Genomic DNA, 18112 nt, shown 5'->3' on the forward strand with positions numbered 1-18112 from the left:
ACACTGTTACTATTGTTGCTACTACTATCACTACTATTACTGTTACTACTACTACTGCTACTAATACTAGGCTACTACCAGCCTACTGCTGCTTCTATTACTGCTACTACTATTAGTGCTGTTATTCTACTACTACCATTACTTCTACTACTGTCACTGCTACTACTACTGCTGCTGCTATTTCTACTATTACTGCTACTATTACTACGCTGCTGCTACTACTACTGTTATTACTACTGCTAACACTACTTCAACTTGACAACACTATATTTTGAACTACATCGCAACATACACAAGCACATAAGTTTTCGTATCTGGTGTCATTTGTCTTTTTTGACACTATTGCAGATCAGTTGTGTTCATTTCCTCTTAGAATGAGGAAAAATGCTGTGATGAAACACGTGACGACTGGTGGGCTACAGTTAAAGCAACTACAGTATGTTGCAACATTTTGCAATAAAGGCAATTCCAACAATTCTTGCTTTATTTCTTTATTTCTGCTGTCTAATTTAGTAAAATATGTAAATAATCCGGCTCACTATATTGTTTAAATCAAATATTATTGATACTGAATAAATCCACCACAGTAGATTGACTGCTCAACAGGATATTCTTTGAGAAAACATAATTTTAAATACACACTTATACTGTATTATACAATTCTGCTTACAGTAAAGCATTATTTTTCATATTTAAAACACATGTAATGTAATTATTCCCTAGGAAAACAACTGACCTGGTCATATAAGGGATGTGCATTAGAAAAAACAAAAAACTCCCTTCTTGTGCTGAGTGCCACTCCCCTAAACAACCCTGACCTCTGTGTAGCCTGCCTCCAGAAACAGTAAGTGGTTGGGATGACTCAGTTCATGTTCGAATCGCTGACCCGTCAATGCTGGTAAAACATTTAAACTTCATTCCTTATCAATCAGTGTTTAATTCATAAGTGCTCTGTGGTAATATTCTCTGTGTATCTGTTGTTTTGTTATAAAATGTGCTCTTTATCTAGAAAACAAAGATATCGTATGCTGAACGTCATTGTTGACTTTAAGGTAAGATTTATTTTTCAGAAAAATAACAAAAACAAGTGAATGATCACCAGTAGTAGAACATTATCACATAACTCTAAATTCAAATTTTGTCAATTCATAGATCCAATGAAGTAAAAAATTGGATCTATGAATGGAGAACTGCATTCAAATTTCTTTGTCACAAGCTTGAAACAATATTCATGCACAGTGGGAATTATTTTTGGCAATGAAAACCAGAACTTGTTTAGAGGGAAGTTTTAAAAATCAGATGACTTAACTGTACTTAAGTCAACCAAGTTAAATATCCCCTTCTCTTATAAAGAGATAAATAACTAGGAATTCTTCTTAATTGACCTGGCTGGTTAAATAAAGGTTAAGTAAAAATAAAATGTCTTCTCTGTGTCCAGTACTTCTCCATCAGATTATCAACCTGACAGAAAAGCATGACTGCTGCTGTTAAAGTTATCCTCATATGCTGTCTATTTCAAGGTGAGCCATTTCCATTTTTAATCACTTTCAATTATCACTTAATATATACACATCTTAATATTGCCACTTATAACTCTTAATAAAAAAAAAAAAAAGATTTAAGATATAAAGTTTATTTTTTCCCAGATATTTTGTAACATTTTGCAACATTTGTTTATGGTAACATTTACTTTTTTGTGTTTTTCCAGTTATTTTTTACTAGTTTACTAATTAGAAATAACACCTTTTATAAATTCCCAGGTGGTTTTTTCTATTTTTTTCTGTCATTCACATTTATCAGACTTTGTATAATTTACTTTTTTAAATATTTAAATTTTTACATATTTGGCAGGTATTTTTTGTGATATTTATTGTTTTGTTATTGTGGTTCGCCAGGTATTTTATGCCAAGACTGGACAGCCTTCATGCCCCAGGTTGTAGAGGGCCTGGGTGGCTCCTGTGTGAGCGTCCCCTGCAGATTTCACTTGGCCTCGGGCTGGGATGTAGACCTAGACGATTCATGTAAAGCCATATGGAAGAGAGGAAGCTGGAGCCGAACGCAGGTGTTTGATTCCAGCCTCACCGGAGCGAACGCAAACTTGAACATCCTGCAGGGAAACCTGACGGGGAACCTGCGTGAGAAGGACTGCACCACCATCTTCAACAACCTTCCTTCTAACCACTATGACGACTATTACTTCAGACTGGAGTGCAACAACGCACTGAAGTTCAACTTTAGAACGAGCGTCAAGATCAACATGAAAGGTTTTTGTTCCTTAATACTCTATTTTATCCCGGTGCTCTTTAACAGCAGGGTTGGGGCCATTCAATAATTGAATTGAGAATGCATGGTCAATTCCAGTTCAGTTTCTGGAGTTGGAGTTGGAATGTCACCCAGTTCTATGGAAACAGAATTGGAATTGAATTGGAATGACTGGAACCAGAACTGAATTCCATTAAATTCCATGGAATTCCACTTCTTAGAGAGTTTGTCTTGACCTAAACATTATAAATCAAACATTATAAATGAAATGCAGGGCAGTCAAAACAAATCAAATACATTCAATCATAATGTATTATGATTACATGTTATGCATGAAATACCACCTGAAAGGAACCTTTAACATTTTATGAGATTCAGTATTCATAATATATAACAATATGTGTAATCTCAGATATGTGGTAAGAAAAAAAAAACCCAAAAACTTTCATAGAATTTAACTTCCTCAAATTCAAATTCAACTCCAATTCTGTTTCCTAGTTGATTTTGAATTGATGAGTTCATTCATGAATTGACCCAAACCCTGTCGCACACATAAAGCCACCTGTTGCAGTGTCTTTGATTTCTATCAAATTCATTGTTTCCCCTCGTCAGATTCCCTGCCGAGGCCGGTCTTAACTCCATCCAGACTGGAGGTGGAGGAGGGAGCCCCGGTGAGACTGAGCTGCTCTGCTGTGGCTCCCTGCCCCTCCCTGCCCCCAGCTCTCACATGGACGCCCAGCATAGGCGACAGCGAGTTGCAAACGGAAGCTAAAGTCGTGACCTCGGTTGTGAACTTCACGGCTTCTCACCTGCACCACGGACAGAGGGTCTCCTGCACCGCGCTCTACAGCCGACAGGCCGGCAGCAGCGACCTTTCATCTGAGAAAAGTTTGACCATCAGTGTTCTTTGTGAGTACATTTAAGGCGATTTTATGCTCTTATATTTTCATGTCATGCAATATTATTTTCCATGTGATATTATCATATCATACTACATCATGCCATGTCATGTCATACATTGTTATGTTTTATGTTATGATGTCATGTCATGCCATGCTTTGTCATGTTATGTTTTGTTATGTTATGGTGTCACATCATGTCATCTTGTTTTGTTATGTTATGGTGCCATGTCATGCAATGTTATGTTTTATGTTATGAGGTAACGTCATGCTACTTCATGTTATATTTTGTTATGGTGTCATGTCATGTCATGATTTATTATGTTATGGTGTGGTGTCATGACATATCATGTTATGTGTCATGTCATGTCATGTTATGTTATGTTATGTTTGAGACTCCCTAAATTGTCCATAAGTTTGAATCTGAGTGATTGTCTGTCTATCTGTGTTACATACCTTGTGATCTACTAGAGAGCTGTTCAGGGTGCCTTCTGCCCAATGCATGCTGGGATAGGCTCCAGCCCCAAGTGACCCTGGGAAGAAATAAGGGGTAGAGAAATTGACTGAATGATAAATGTTATGTATAAAAACATTTAACAAATTCAAAATTCTCTTTCAGATCCTCCAAACAACACATCAGTCAGTCTCCCTGGTCCGGTACCAGAGGGCAGCTCAGTGACTCTGACCTGCAGTAGTAATGCAAATCCAGCAGTGGACAGCTACACCTGGTACAGCGTGGATGGAGATCAGGTGATACCAGTGGGTTTTAGGAAGAAGTTTACAACCAAGGTCTCAGAGGAGAACAGCCAGTTTTACTGCGAAGCCAGAAACAAATACGGGACCCAGAACTCCTCCTTCATTCAGATAGATGTGCAATGTAAGTGAGAAAGAGAGAGAAAAAGGAGATGACGCAGACGCTGTTGACCAAATTCAACATGAACTGAACCCCATGTTTGTGTCTTTGTTTTTTCAAGTTCCCCCTAAGAACACCACAGTGAGCATCGACCCCTCTGGTCCGCTGCTGGAGGGAAGCCCGGTGACTCTGACCTGCAGCAGCCACGCCAACCCAGCAGCCACAAACTACACCTGGTACAGAGTGGATGGAGACGATGAGGACACGGCAGAGTCCGGAGCCACCTTGGCCATAGCTGGCGCCGACCCGAGCCACAGTGGCAGCTACTACTGTGAAGCAATAAATGACCTGGGAGAGGGAAAATCAACAACGGTTCAGCTGGACATTCACTGTAAGTTCATTTGGCACAATAATGACATTGATGGGCACCAATAACAACAAAACTGTACGTTTCCAGTGTATTCATGCAGTGAATATGGCCCTATGTCGTGAGGCGACAGTTACATAAGTCCAGCTGTGGTTAACCACACGTGGCCCGGGGCCAGAGGCTGGACGGTGAACAGTGACCCATTGTCCTGCTGCGTGACAACCTCAAATCCTTTCTGTGGCAATAGACTGTCATGACTGAGGTCTGTTGTATGTCCACATGTGTGCCAGTGTGGTAATTTATGTGTAGATGTTTGTTTTCCTTTGTTTTCTTTGGTGTCTCCTTATCAAGATGTGATTTCCAACCAGTCTGCCAAAAATGAATAGGTCGTTTAAGCTTATTGAGAAGATAAAATCACGCAAAATTGAACACGATTTTTATATTGACTGTTAACTAGAAAGCACTTGTACACCTCTCTAGTGTCTGTAACCTTTTATAATCTTGTATCATCAATTCCCCTGGTGATCTCTATCTATCTATCTATCTATCTATCTATCTATCTATGCTGACGTTTTCTTTTGCCATGGGTGTCTCCAACCATAGTCTGCTATTGACTGTTAAGAAAGTTCTTGTACACCTCTTAAAGTCTACAACATTTATGGTCCTCTGTGATCAATTCCCATCAATCTGTGAGCCAATTCAAAAGGTAAATTGTTGGGAAAGTTGAGCAGTGATATGCACTTCTGCAGTTTTCCCTCATATAGCTGATAACAGTTTCTTTGCCATTTGTGTCTCCTTATCAAGATGTGATTTCCATCCATAGTCTGCCACTAATAAATAGGTTGTTTCAGTTTATTGAAAAGGCATGCAACTCAAAATTGAACATCCATCCACCTATCCATCCATGTAATTGTTGGGAAAGTTGATTCTGCACTCCCCCCCCATATAGGTGATGACTTTTGGGACAGTACTAACAGACACATTGATTTCTCTCAGATCCCCCTAAGAATACCTCGGCATCGGCTGACCCCTCCGGTCCGCTGCTGGAGGGAAGCTCAGTGACTCTGACCTGCTCCAGCATCGCCAACCCAGCAGTGGAGAACTTCACCTGGTACAGAGTGGAGGGAAGAGAAAAGGAGGTTGTCGGGTCTGAGAGAGACTTCACCTTCAACGTGACCAAGCTCTCAACTGATGAATATTACTGTGAGGCTCGGAACGACCATGGAGCCGAAGACTCACAGGCTGTCAGTATCGACGTAACATGTGAGTGATTGATTTTCATTTACTTTATTTATTGTAAGCCTTTACGTATCCTGGGAAGTTTTGGAGTCACAGGGAGTTCGCCAAGTTGTCCGAGGCCCAGATTTTTCCAGCCAACCAGGGATTTGTCACTTTCAGTCACAAGGCTTTTCTAACTGTTCGATAGAAAATGGTTGAGACTGATATCACCACCATAGCACAACAGTATAACCTCCTCCTTCAATACTCAATTCAAATACTCACAAATTTACAAGTGCGTGTTACTACAGGTGGGCCTACTTGAGAAATTAAATTAATACTGAATTAAGTTATGCTCACTTACCTACAAAGACATGGTTTAGACTATAGAGTTTAGGCTGAGATTGCAAACGGCCAAAGCAGAGTGAATAAGATGATTACAGTTGACATGCCTACTCACCAGTTGAGTTAAGAAATTATAGGAAGATAGTTATAATACACAGTTCTTTAAACAAAAGGAGAAACTGAGTACATCAGTCCTGATCCAACACAGCTGGGGCAGTGAGGTGAAGTGACAGGTAATAGTTCAGGTGGGAGGGAGAAGAGGATTATGGGAAAGTGAGTTCTGGGGTGAGTAGCTCTTTTCTACACTAACACTACCAGGCTAACTCCACCCCACGTTTCATAGTCTATGCACAGCACTGTATTTTACCTTTGAGATTACCTTGTAAGACACTGCATCACTTTATATCTGGAAAATGTTTCTGGTTCCTTCTCAGTTCCTCCTGAGATCCTGCCCTCCTCCCGCTGCGTCAGGATTTTATCCCAGATCAGATGCTCCTGCGACAGCCACGGGAACCCGCCTCCCTCGCTGCAGTGGGAATTGGCCGGGGAGACCGTCAATCACTCTGCCGACATCCCGATCCGGGAGGTGCCTCTGGGGAGCATGAGCCTCAGGAGCCTCATCACCTTGCGGCAGGTGGATGAAGACACGCTGCCCTCTCTGGTCTGCCTCAGCACCAACTCAGTGGGATCTGACAGTTTGCCGTTCAACGTGTCGTCCAGTGAAACTCAGCTAGGTAGAGGAATCTATGCTGCATTTAAATTTGGCTTCTCTCTTGTATAATCTGCCTCTTTCTGGTTTTACTGACTCTATATTGTATATTTGGGACTTGACAGGCTTCCATACCATCTCTCTGTTGATTGGCTCTGCTGCGGGGGCGGTGGGGATGCTGCTGCTGTGCGCTCTGCTGCAGCTAATCATTTGCAGGTGAGCGACTTCTAAACACTTTGAGTATTTAGCAGAAAATATAGTGACTAACACCTAAAAGCAGTGTTGTGTACAGGACACTTAGGGAAGCGAGGGAGGGAGGGAGTTGGGCAAAATGGTACAGAGACACATTTTGACTGTTGGAGGTGTAACTGGGGTGGCGCCCAGGTTGGCAATTCAAATTTCATGGGTGACCAAGGCCACCCCTGGACATGCCTAAATATGCCTTTGAAAGAAGTGATTAATATTACGATAAATCTAGATGTTAACATAAAGTTCTCGATTATGTTATTAACAATGACATTTTGTGTTGGTCTCAGGAGAAAGAAAGGCAGCCTTACACCCAACAGAGGAACGGTGGACACTTCAGACCTTTTAGTTACTGATGAGGTGAGTTTAAATATGCTTGCACATGTGTGTATTCTCGTGAAAAATTACACATGCGCGCACACACAAAGACCAAAACCCCCACACATGCTGTACGCTGTAATAGTTCTATTACAGTACATAAATGGATGAAATTAACCTGCAGTTGCTGTTACAACAGTGGAGTGAATATCAGTAACACAACACAACATGACTGCACAAAACAAGACTGTGGTGAAAAACTACAGGAAGTGTCCTCTTCTCAAAGTGCTCTCTCTGTCTGTGTTGGTCCTTAGGCCAACTCTTCACAAGTGGAGGCGGTTTATGCCAACAAAGCCATGCTGGAGGGGGACAGAGGAGACGAGGAAGATATCCTCCACTATGCCAATGTGGACTTTGCTAAACTCCAGGCCAAGGCGGGCCAGGAGGGGGCAGGGGAGATCAGAGGCCTGGCCTCCAAGACGGCCGAGTACGCCGAGATCCGCCTGCACTCCAGAGGGAGCAGCGGAGGCGAGGCGCAGGATGAGGAGACGGTTGCAGACACTGCTTTGGGACAAGAGAAAGACACTAGTGATCATGGAGGTGAGGTCAGCGAGGAGGCCGTGGCTCAGCCTTAGGGAAGCAGAGGTGGAAGCAAAGGATTGTGGGCTCCCGCAGCTACAGGACCTGACTGCTTCCAGCTGTCAAGGGAGGCCCAGCCAAGACATTTTGAGCAGAATAACCCGTTAAAGCCTGCAGGGGTGAAGGTGGCATCATGTTGCTGTGCAGACCAGCTGTGGGTTTGAGTCCAGCTCTCGACTGTTTTGTCATGTCATCTTTCACTTTCTTTCTCTCCTGTCAGTCCTGCTTGTCTCTCGCTTCTGAACGCTGTCTAGCAAAGCAGAAAACATCCTAAAAATGATCTTAAATGGAAACCATCCGTACACTGCAGATGTCAGTGTTAATCTGCATGTTGGGGACGAAACTTTAAAAACCAACAAGTTCCCCTCAATCGACCATTAAATGTACCCTCCTCATGTTAAACTCATGAACCTCATTCTTCTGTATGGTTCGCTTTCACTACTGTAGATATTTCACTGTTATATTAATCTCTACTGTTTGTTTAGGTTTAATAATAGCTCTAATGTTTCTCTTAAAGTTGCCATTCTTAATTCATTTATTATTTGATAGCTATTTATGCACAGTGTGAAACCAAATGAGATCAAAAGTAGGTAGAGATAGAGTCATATGTGTCACAGTTTACACATTTTATTGATAGCTTTTTATGAGTTTTTGTTAAAAAACATTAAAAGTATATTCACGCTGGTTCAAAGAAAGACATTAGTACTGAACATGTTAAGAGTAAGACATCATACACAGGCTGAAATCAAAGCAGGTTATGTAATTGTTCTGGTATTGCAGAAGTAAGCCGCAGTGAAGCTGTTGCACCACAGCTTTACCACATTACACTCATGTCATTCTGGGATTTTAGAAATTCTGTAATCATGTCCATGTTCACCAAATATTACACCAGTGTCCCAGAGCATGTGCACAAATGTCAAAGTGATGTCAATAAACTTGCTCTTCTCTACACACAATTTCTTGTTCCTCTTTATCGTCTAGGACGCTATGACTGGACAAAAATATGGTACTTGCACCATATCCAGCTCCAGCTCATGACACATTTCACACACATTTAATTCTCACTGTCTTTTTCTATCTTTCCTGTCACTTTCCACTGCACACTGTCACACTGCACACTAATAAAAGCAGAGCTGCCTCAAAAAAATGATCTTTTAATAGCAAAAAAAAAAAATCCAAAATGGTGGTGAAATCATTATTGAAAAAACAAAACCTAATGCTCTTGCTCTTGCTCTCTTTATAGCTCAATAGGTAGAGTATGACACTAACACTGCTAGGGTTAGGAGTTGGATTTACACTTTAGATAAATGACATATATACTGTATATAGATTTTTAGTCAGATTTTGATGTCGGAGTACTGGGTCTTGTCTTCGTCGTCTGAGTCGCTGTAGCGGTGATGGTGGTTTCTTTGGTGTCCAGGCTTTGCCTTGAAGCTCACCTGTGAGTAGTTTAGCTCTACCTCTTCTTCGGTGTCTGTGTCGGTGCTTGATGGCATTGGAGGCTTAGGAGCACATGCTCCACTGACGTTCTCATAATCCTCCAGCTTTCCCTGTTCATCCTAGGAACACAGGAGAGATCGTCACCAGATCATCTGTTATGACTTCTGACAGCAGCCTCTATAAAGATTATTTGAGGCAGATCAAAATTCATACAAAACACCAGGGTTGGGGGTCAATTCATGAATAAACTCATCAATTCCAATTCAACTGAGGGGTTGGAACTGGAATTTGAAAAAACCTACAGGAATCAGAATTGAAATTGAATTGGAATTTCAGGAAGTTGAATTTAATTCAGTGAAATTCCACGTTTTGTTTTCTTACCACATATCTGAGATTACACATAGTGTTATATATTATCAACACTGAATATCATAAAATGTCAAAGAAACCTTTCAGGTTGTATTTGATGCATAACATGTAATCGTAATACATACATTATGATTGAATATATTTGATTTGTTTAACTGTCTTTTATTTGATTCATAATTTTAGATTCATAATGTTTAGTGAGTCAAGACAAACTCTCTTAGAAGTGGAATTTAATGGAATTCAATTCTGTTTCCTGTCATTCCAATTCAATTCCAGTTCTGTTTACTTAGAGCTGGGTCACATTCACATTCCAACTCCAATTCCAGGAACTGAATTGGAATTTACCATGTATTCTCATTTCAGTTCATGAATGGCCCCAGCCTTGTGAAACACATTGTGTAGTTTGTGTGAGTGAATTTCCCAACAGGAAACATCTTCTTTCCTACTGTGGCCTCTCAGCTGTAAGTACTTCTTATTTTGGGGAGTTTACAAAAGTAGCTTTACTACAATAATTTACCACAACCACCAATATGTACCTCACACTGTAAGACCAATTATTTATAAAGTTATATAGAAACATGTTATAAAATCCTATAATGGTATAATCTAAACTTGGCAGGAAAGTGGTTTATTTGAGGTGGCTGACCTTTTTCTTATTCTTCTTCTTTCCCTTGGCTACCTTCGCATACACATCATCCTCACCCTCTTTGGCTTTGGGAACCCGTCTTTTCCTGAAAAACAAAATATCATCAGATTATTTGTCTTCCAGTCATTTCTTTCTGGTCTTGGCATGTACAAAACATAAATCTCACTTTTGCCCATACCCAATGTGCAAGGAAGCATAGTTGAGAGCATCATCATTCTCCTCTGTGTGTCTGTCTTGCCCTCTGATTGGCTGTTGCGGTGGGTGACCCTGAACAGATGTAGACAGACAGCATCAATGGATGTACAGTAGCAAAGTGAATCAGTTCATTCATGCTTCCAAATAGATGCTGCAAGTGTCCACTGATTCCTGCCTTCACAATACAGAATACTGAATGATTACTGCACTGACAGACAGTTATTGACTGGGCGAACTGTACAGACTCAGCTACAGCACAGCGGCATCACAACACCAGTGTGTGCAGACAGACAGACACACTCGGCCTTTTCAGGCAAAGCAACATCTTGATCAGTCAAACATCCTCATTTTTAAATAGGGTTTGACCGATATGGGTTTCATAAGGCTGATATTTTTAGACTAAAGCTGATAGCCAATATTTTGTGCTGATATTCAATATGTTTAAATTTGATGATTTTCATGTAAAAAAAAAACTGAGACAAAATCATTTTTGCACACCTAAAAGTCTTTGGGTGACAAAAACAACCATTCAATAATAGGGGGAACTCTGGGATACATTAGGCCTTTAAATTAAGGATTAATACACGAAGAAGCATAATTGAACAATTAAATGAATCAACAAAATGTGCAAAAAAAAAAAAGAGATTGTTATTATTTAGCTGTGGTCAGGGAAGAACCTCTATCATATCAGAGATAGATGACACTGACTGGCCATGATCCAATATTTAATAATAATTACAATAATAATAGTGAACTTTATTTACATAGCACAAAACCAACTTACAAAGTGCTTTACAACAAGAAAAATGTAATTTAAAATAAAACATCCAAACATCCAATACAATAAATAGAAAAAGAATAGAAAATAAATAAAATAAATTTAAATAGAATAAAATAAGTTAAAATAAACTCTAAGAAAAGGCCTTTACATAAGTTATGATACCGATTGTGCTAGCCTGAGATTCTCAGGCTGGGAGTTCCACAGCTGAGGGGCAATATGATAAAAGCCAATATCGGCAAACTGATATATCGGTCCAGCCCTAGTGTAGTGTGGGACAACTTCTCATTTGGCGCATTTCACAAAAGCGTACCATGTACTTTTGTTTTCATTTGTTGTTCTCATAGTGTGGGTGGTGTGAAGCCCTGTGAGACTGGAGCAGTGATTAAGGGCTTTATCAATAAACATGACTTGACTTGCTTTGCTCCATCTCACCTGCTTTCCCTGGGGCAAATTCACAGTAGTGTAAACCGTGTGGATGTTGGAAGCGGACCTGTGGAGGGAGAAACAATGAGAATAAGAATAAAAAAAAACTGTGAATTCTCATGTGACTGACGACTACAACGCGACACAGCAGAATCCCGTCGCGCCATTTTGTGTCTGAGGGATCGTCAATGGATCCTTTGACTCCGGCCCATCCGGCCCTCGGCCCCACAGTGTCTGCCTTGTCCCGGTCGGGGACAGTGTGTTTCTGTCTGCTGTCTTACGTGTCGTCTGGTCGCGGCCGGCAGGGTTGGGGCTGTGGACGGTACGGTTGGTCTGGCAAAAGGTCGTCTCTGCTCCTAGAAGGCTCTGCCAGGTCGGCCTCGTTCCTCAGATTCCCTCTGGCGCCCTGAATGGGTTTACATACAGAGACACACACACACACACACACACACACACACACACACACACACACATACTATGAGATATGTCTTTTTTCTTCATCTGCATTAAATAAAGGAGTACAAAGGGTTGTACTGTAAAATGGCTTATCACCAGAAAACCAAAGCACGTGTTGGAAGTTCCTTGTTGAATTGGCTTGGTTCTCCGAGTTCTGAAAATAAAAGACAAGATATTGATTTAGGCTAGTTCTGATTATATATGCTTGTTTTAACCCATTCCATTTTTGAGATTCCGTATTTTTGATCTTAAATATTTCCTTTATTTATTTTTAGGCTACCTGTAGAAAAGGAAGACGATCAGAGGCACAAGCAGAACAATAACAAACAAGATGAAGAACTTGAGGGCCTTTATAAAACCTCCTGTGATTCGAGGAAAGAGAGAGAGAGGGACAGGAAAAACGTCAGTGTTGGCATTGAAAATAAGTTATTCAGTATATTTTAATATCTGCCTCAAAGTCAAATTGCTTTGATTTTATTGGGGGGAAAGTGTGTTTTTGTACTGTGGTCCACAAATCTGAAATAGGCCTAGCTTATCCTAGGAGAAAACCTCAAACACGTCTCCTTTTTGAAAGCGCGAGAGCAATTTATGGAAATAATAATACAGCTTGCCTCCTCGCCTTCCAGCATCTTTACCTTATTGTAATGACTACCTGTTTTTTATGGTAATATATGGTCTTAGAAATCACTCACGGTCAAGAAACACCTTGAGTGTTTCAGACGTTTTGGAAGCGATTTTGTTTTCGGCGATGCAGTAGTAGGTTCCCGATTGGTTTGAGTAAACAGTGTGGTTCTGTTGCTCAGCGACAAATTTGTGCTTGTCTCCGTCCTCGATCCTGTACAGCAGATAGCGGTTGATTGGGGGAAAGCTGTGACTCCTGCAGCTCAGCACCACAGAGCGCATCCCGCCCGGCAGCGAGGTGCTGTTCAGGACAACGATCTCTGCGTGTTTCGGAGCGTCTAAAGCAGGGAAATTGAGAATATAAATGAGAATTCAATAATATAATCAGAAAATAAAATATGACATCTTACAGTCTTACAAAATGATAAATGATATGAATGATAGCACAAACAAATTATGGGTCTTTTAAAAGAACACTATTGCTGCCGTCAAGTGCTTCTCATAACCTCCTACTTCAAAGATCAGAAGTTGTAATCTTGACACGCAACCAAGTGCATTATGGACCCTGTTAACAAAAGTCGTTTTATGGTTCCTTCCTGGTTTTGGTTCATTCAGTAAGATACATTTACATTCGTTTACATGAATTCACCCATTAAGTCATGCAAAATCCCCTTAAAATTAGTTACAGGAGTTGTTAATGGAAGACACACCATTGAAACCCCCTTAAACACCCTTTAATTTTTTTTCTAATGAAAAATTCAGCAAGGCAGGAACTTTCCATTAATAACTCATTAATAACCCTGTAAACCATGAACAAAAGGCATAAAAAAATCCCTTAATTGCTAGTGTCTCTATGATTCAACCCATAAATAGATCCCATAAAAAGCCCTTACTTTTTTAACGCTATCTTATTTTTAATGGATAATTGATGTTTATGTAATGGAGAATTTAAGCACATTTCTGGGATAAAATGGGGGTTTGGTTGTTTTCCATTTGGCCTCGGACAGTCCGATCAATATTTATTCTATTTTCCCTTTTCACCATCATCAGTGCATCAGTCTACTCACACTCGACTTTGACCTCGGCCTGCTGTGATTTCCCAGTCCCAAAGGCGTTAGTGGCTGTGCAGCTGTACAGTCCGCTGTGGGAGGGAGTGACGGACTGGACAGTGAAGGTCTCTTCCTGTCCCACAGTCTCATCCGTCCCACCGCTGCTCTTCGTCCAGGTGTAGGAGGTCACCGGCGGGAAGGACTGGGCCTTGCAGTGCAGCGCCAACTCCCTGTTTTCACTCACAACGGTGCCATCCCGAGCCACTACCATCACATTTTTGGGGCTATCTGCATTTACCAAAAATAAAGTCAAAAAGACATGTATTAGAGTATTAGCTCATATGCACTGAGATGAATAGTAACGGGTAGGGATGGGACGATAAAACCACAATACGATGTAAAAAATAAAAATTCAATGACAACAAAATCATGATTCACTGTGCATATGAAATAGAGTCAGAATGGGCCAATGCAAGCAAAATTATTTTAAATATAGACAGAAGTAGCACTTGCTATTGTGGATTAAGAAACAGTAGTGAAAATTGAGACACTAACTCTAAGATTGAAAGCCTCCAGTGAGAAAAAAGTAAACTCTTGAGCTGTATGCACAAAGCCCAAGGCACTTAGAGCCTACGCTTAGGCCAATTTTTTGCTGGTAACTACTGGTTTTGACTGGATCATAATGACTTGACTCATTGACTTATTCTGACTCATAGCTGTTACCTACATCCATCTGTCCATTCTACACTAACGCAGTGCTCCCTCCCTTCGAGATTACGCAGGATTAGTTCAGATGCATTACTGTGAGGAATGAGCTGCACTCACATGTCACATTCAACTCCTTTTCTGTCCAGTTGGACCCTTCAGAGTTCCCGGCATTACAGGAGTAAAGGCCTGCGTGGGTTGAAGTCACATTAAATGAGACTTGAAGAGTGTTGAGATGGGGTGAACGATAACTGGATCCAGGAAACAGCTGTATGGAAGAGTCAGGGTCTGACTTGGAGATCCATATCAAGGTGAGGTCTGACAGTGGGAAGCTTTCAACGGTGCAGCCGATGGTGATGACTTGACCTTCCCTCACCTCATGAACCATAGACAGCACAGGTCTAGTGGGAGGATCTGTGGAAAAGAAATAGGTGTGAGCTTGACCCCTGTCCTGAAACTGTTCAAAAAAGACAAACAAAGATACACAATTTTTATAAATTATAAAACATTGATTGATTGGTACTAGTCCTAGTTATAAATGCTAGGGATGGGACGATACACTTATCTCACCATTCTGTAGGTTTCAATGCGCGATATGGGGTTCACAATTCGACACAACCACGATACGATGTAATAAATGTAATAAATAAAGTCTGACTTTGCAGAGTTATGTTCATTTCTGAGTCACAGATATTTCTAGCAATGGCATTGGCTTGCTAGAATGTAAACAACTTAAAAATATCATCACAAAGTGCAAATAATATAATTTTAATTTTGACTAGCTTGTGAAATTGTTATGATCAATCCGTCTCATTTGTGATTACTACAGCAGAGTAAAATGTAGCTAATATCGCAAATCATTTTTCTGCCCCACGATATGTATTGTCACATTTTTTGTATTGCGATATACCGTCCCATCCCTAATAAATGCTGATTTTGGGATATCCACCTGCTTCCTGTTGAGAAAAACGTTTACATCACATATCTATATCAGATGGGTACAACTTTGTCCATACAACACTACTACTTACAAAGTACTTGTATGTGAAAACTGCTGCTATTCTCCCCTTGGTTAATGCTGTTGATGGCGCTGCACATGTAATATCCACCATCCTTTCTTTCTACCTGCGCCAAATGAAGGGTTTTCTCATGAGTCGGATTGGCCTTCCACTGTGAGGAGTTGTGGTACCAGGAGTAGCTCAATGGGTCAGGATAGGCCTCGGTGTTACAGGTTAACGCGAGGGAGTGACTCACTTTCACATTCACCTGGTCGTTAGAACCACTGCTGAAAACCACAGTGTTTCTCGGCTTGTCTGTAAAAAATGGAAAAAAAAAACTTTGGTTTGGTTTCAGTGAATCCAAAGCAACATGCAGTACCATGAGTGGATGCATTTTCAGTATGGATGGTCCCAGTGGGAATCAAACCCCTAACCCTTGCATTTTTTGTGCCATACTCTACCTATTAATATATACAGGACCAGAGGCTGTAAAACTTACATTGAACCTGGATTTGATGTGGCTCTGATGAGCCACTACCCACACTGTTAGTTGCTGTGCATTTGTAGGAGCCGCTGTCCTCAGGTTTGATGTTGTCAATAATGTAACTCTGATCTCTCTGCCGCAATTCAAGAGGTTGTTCGTATTCATACCAAAGGGGTTCATCTTCTTTATACCAAGTGTAATCTTGAGGTTTTGGGTTTGGGTTGCTTCTGCTCACTTCACAAGTTAATGTTATGTAATCTCCCTCTTTAACTTCTTGGTCCTCTGTTATTGTTTGATTATTCATCGTCATGTAAACACCAGCAGGGGCATCTGAAACAGAAGATTTGAATATTTATTTGACGTTGATTCGCAATGATAATCAACTTTTACAACATGCACTATCACAAAATACATGGGTGAAAACAACACTTACAGAAAAATAACTCATAATAAATTTCAGATTGATACTACACAAATATCAGAGCAAAACATTAAAACATCATACAACTACTGTAAGGTCAAAAATTATACCACAGTAAAATCTCAATATCAATATCTCAATATGTAAAATAGCAATATTATAGGAGATTAACAACAAAACACAGATACATTATAAAGCCCTGTGGGAATATTAGAAAAATGATATAGTGATTTTTTGTTAGGGGAAACGAGGTCTCTTAAGTGAGGGAAATTAAATTCAAGTGTAAATATAAGAAGTTCTCACATTTAACATCAATATTGAGTGTGTTTGATGTCTGATTCCCGTGCTCGTTCTCAGCTACACAATGGTACTTTCCACTATGTGAAGCCTCAATGAAATCAATCTTCCACTCTGCCCCAGACGTCTCTTGCTTTTGTCCGTCTTTATACCAGGAGAAGATGGCGTTAGGACGTCCTCTAGTGGAGCAAGTGAGAGTGACAAAGTCTCCTTCCTTGACATCTGTAGGTCTCATACTAGCTGAAGTCCTTTTAGGGGCATCTGAGTCAGGAAAGAGGAATTGGTTACAAGTTACAGTAAATGCATTTGCATATAGCCAGCATGTAGGTGAATTATTTATAGAGATAGAGAAGTGAATCAATATGCATTGTATTTCATTAGTGTCCCTTTGAAGATTTAGCTACAACGAGAATTCATTATTCCTCAAGATAAGTTTACCTAGTACCACACAAAGGTGAAGGTGGTATTTAGGTATAGTTATGCTGCCTTCAAGTGCGATCATAAATCACCGTAATTATGAGATTAGCATAATCAAACAACCCAACAAAGCGGTATGTCTGTGAAAAGTTGAAATTTTCGTAGATACTCAAGTTGCCGAGATATATCTCGAGGGGAAAATGGTGGAGAGCAGGGAAACTGTGTGGTAAAAAGTGATATATGTCAATTAGATGCCACATTTTTGCTTCTTCATTGTGCAGCTGCAGCACAAAATATCTCTGTGGCACTTGATTTCTAAAATTAAACAGCCATCTAAAATGTACTTTTGTTATAGCGTGCATTTTGTCTTTATTTTGTCTGAAAGCACTTGAATGCATGGCTATTCATATTCACAGCTTCTGCACTCGGAAGAAGGAGCTTACAAGGAGCACTTGAAGGCATCATTACATTGAGTATTCATTTCCAAAAAAAAATGAGTTTGATGTGTTGAGGTGTTTAGGAGCAACACCTCACGAGCTGAAGTTCATTTAATACTTCCCAAATGAGGAGGATCCAGTTTATTAAAGAGGTGTCATTTTGTCAATCAAGGATTTGGGATCATATTTACTATTTTATAAAAGGTAACAATTTGTTTTGTCAAGTGATCAAATGATAAATATCTCATTATACAACTAAACTCCAATCATGAACTTACATTCAACGGTTAGAAGGATTTTCCGAACCAAACAGTCTTCTCTGTTACCCTGTGTTTGACATGACATCTCCTTCTCATCATCCTGCCAGCCAACAGGAAAGCTGACTGTGGTAATGCTTTTTCTGTTGCTGTGTTGATGATTTTCCATTTGTTTGTGCCCAGTAATTTGTGGGTATGAAGCACATGAACTTGATGTGGAACACCGGAGTGTTACCGTGCCATTCTCCTTCACGACAGGT

The 18112-nt window shown here is 40.3% G+C and overlaps 2 protein-coding genes across 2 annotated transcripts; one reads left to right on the plus strand and one right to left on the minus strand.

Moving 5' to 3' along the window:
• Window positions 1–1474: 1474 nt before the first annotated feature.
• Window positions 1475–7861, plus strand: LOC139644826 (myelin-associated glycoprotein-like). Its single transcript, XM_071520323.1, has 10 exons — window positions 1475–1520; window positions 1896–2264; window positions 2875–3171; window positions 3781–4038; window positions 4136–4405; window positions 5378–5644; window positions 6379–6676; window positions 6768–6869; window positions 7190–7259; window positions 7532–7861. Exons 1-10 carry the CDS (start codon window positions 1475–1477, stop codon window positions 7850–7852), a joined length of 2298 nt encoding a protein of 765 aa, XP_071376424.1. The 3' UTR covers window positions 7853–7861.
• Window positions 7862–9193: 1332 nt separating this feature from the next.
• LOC139644834 (B-cell receptor CD22-like) lies at window positions 9194–16994 on the minus strand. The gene is made up of 13 exons (XM_071520332.1): window positions 16748–16994; window positions 16039–16353; window positions 15573–15854; window positions 14662–14955; window positions 13855–14124; window positions 12859–13125; window positions 12447–12528; window positions 12263–12320; window positions 11992–12116; window positions 11720–11777; window positions 10490–10578; window positions 10312–10396; window positions 9194–9415 (listed from the first exon to the last, which is right to left on the minus strand). The coding sequence occupies exons 1-13, from the start codon at window positions 16974–16976 to the stop codon at window positions 9194–9196; spliced, it is 2376 nt and encodes a 791-aa protein (XP_071376433.1). The 5' UTR covers window positions 16977–16994.
• Window positions 16995–18112: the final 1118 nt, after the last annotated feature.

The sequence above is a fragment of the Centroberyx affinis genome, unplaced genomic scaffold, assembly GCF_046629955.1.
Source record: "Centroberyx affinis isolate AG114_WGS23_722 - 3 ecotype Tasmania unplaced genomic scaffold, CSIRO-AGI_Caff_v1 ptg000792l_1, whole genome shotgun sequence".
Lineage (NCBI taxonomy): Eukaryota > Metazoa > Chordata > Actinopteri > Beryciformes > Berycidae > Centroberyx > Centroberyx affinis.

Bases quoted from the DNA above. Each gene is read 5' to 3' on its own strand.
- LOC139644826 (XM_071520323.1), top strand. From the start codon at position 1,475: ATGACTGCTGCTGTTAAAGTTATCCTCATATGCTGTCTATTTCAAG. The intron at 5,645-6,378 runs GTGAGTGATTGA...GTTCCTTCTCAG, and splicing joins TGTCAGTATCGACGTAACAT to TTCCTCCTGAGATCCTGCCC. The intron at 7,260-7,531 runs GTGAGTTTAAAT...GTTGGTCCTTAG, and splicing joins ACCTTTTAGTTACTGATGAG to GCCAACTCTTCACAAGTGGA.
- LOC139644834 (XM_071520332.1), bottom strand. From the start codon at position 16,976: ATGAGACCTACAGATGTCAAGGAAGGAGACTTTGTCACTCTCACTTGC. The intron at 14,956-15,572 runs GTAAGTAGTAGT...TCTTTTCCACAG, and splicing joins TTTTCACATACAAGTACTTT to ATCCTCCCACTAGACCTGTG. The intron at 12,529-12,858 runs GTGAGTGATTTC...CTCGAATCACAG, and splicing joins ACTCAAGGTGTTTCTTGACC to GAGGTTTTATAAAGGCCCTC.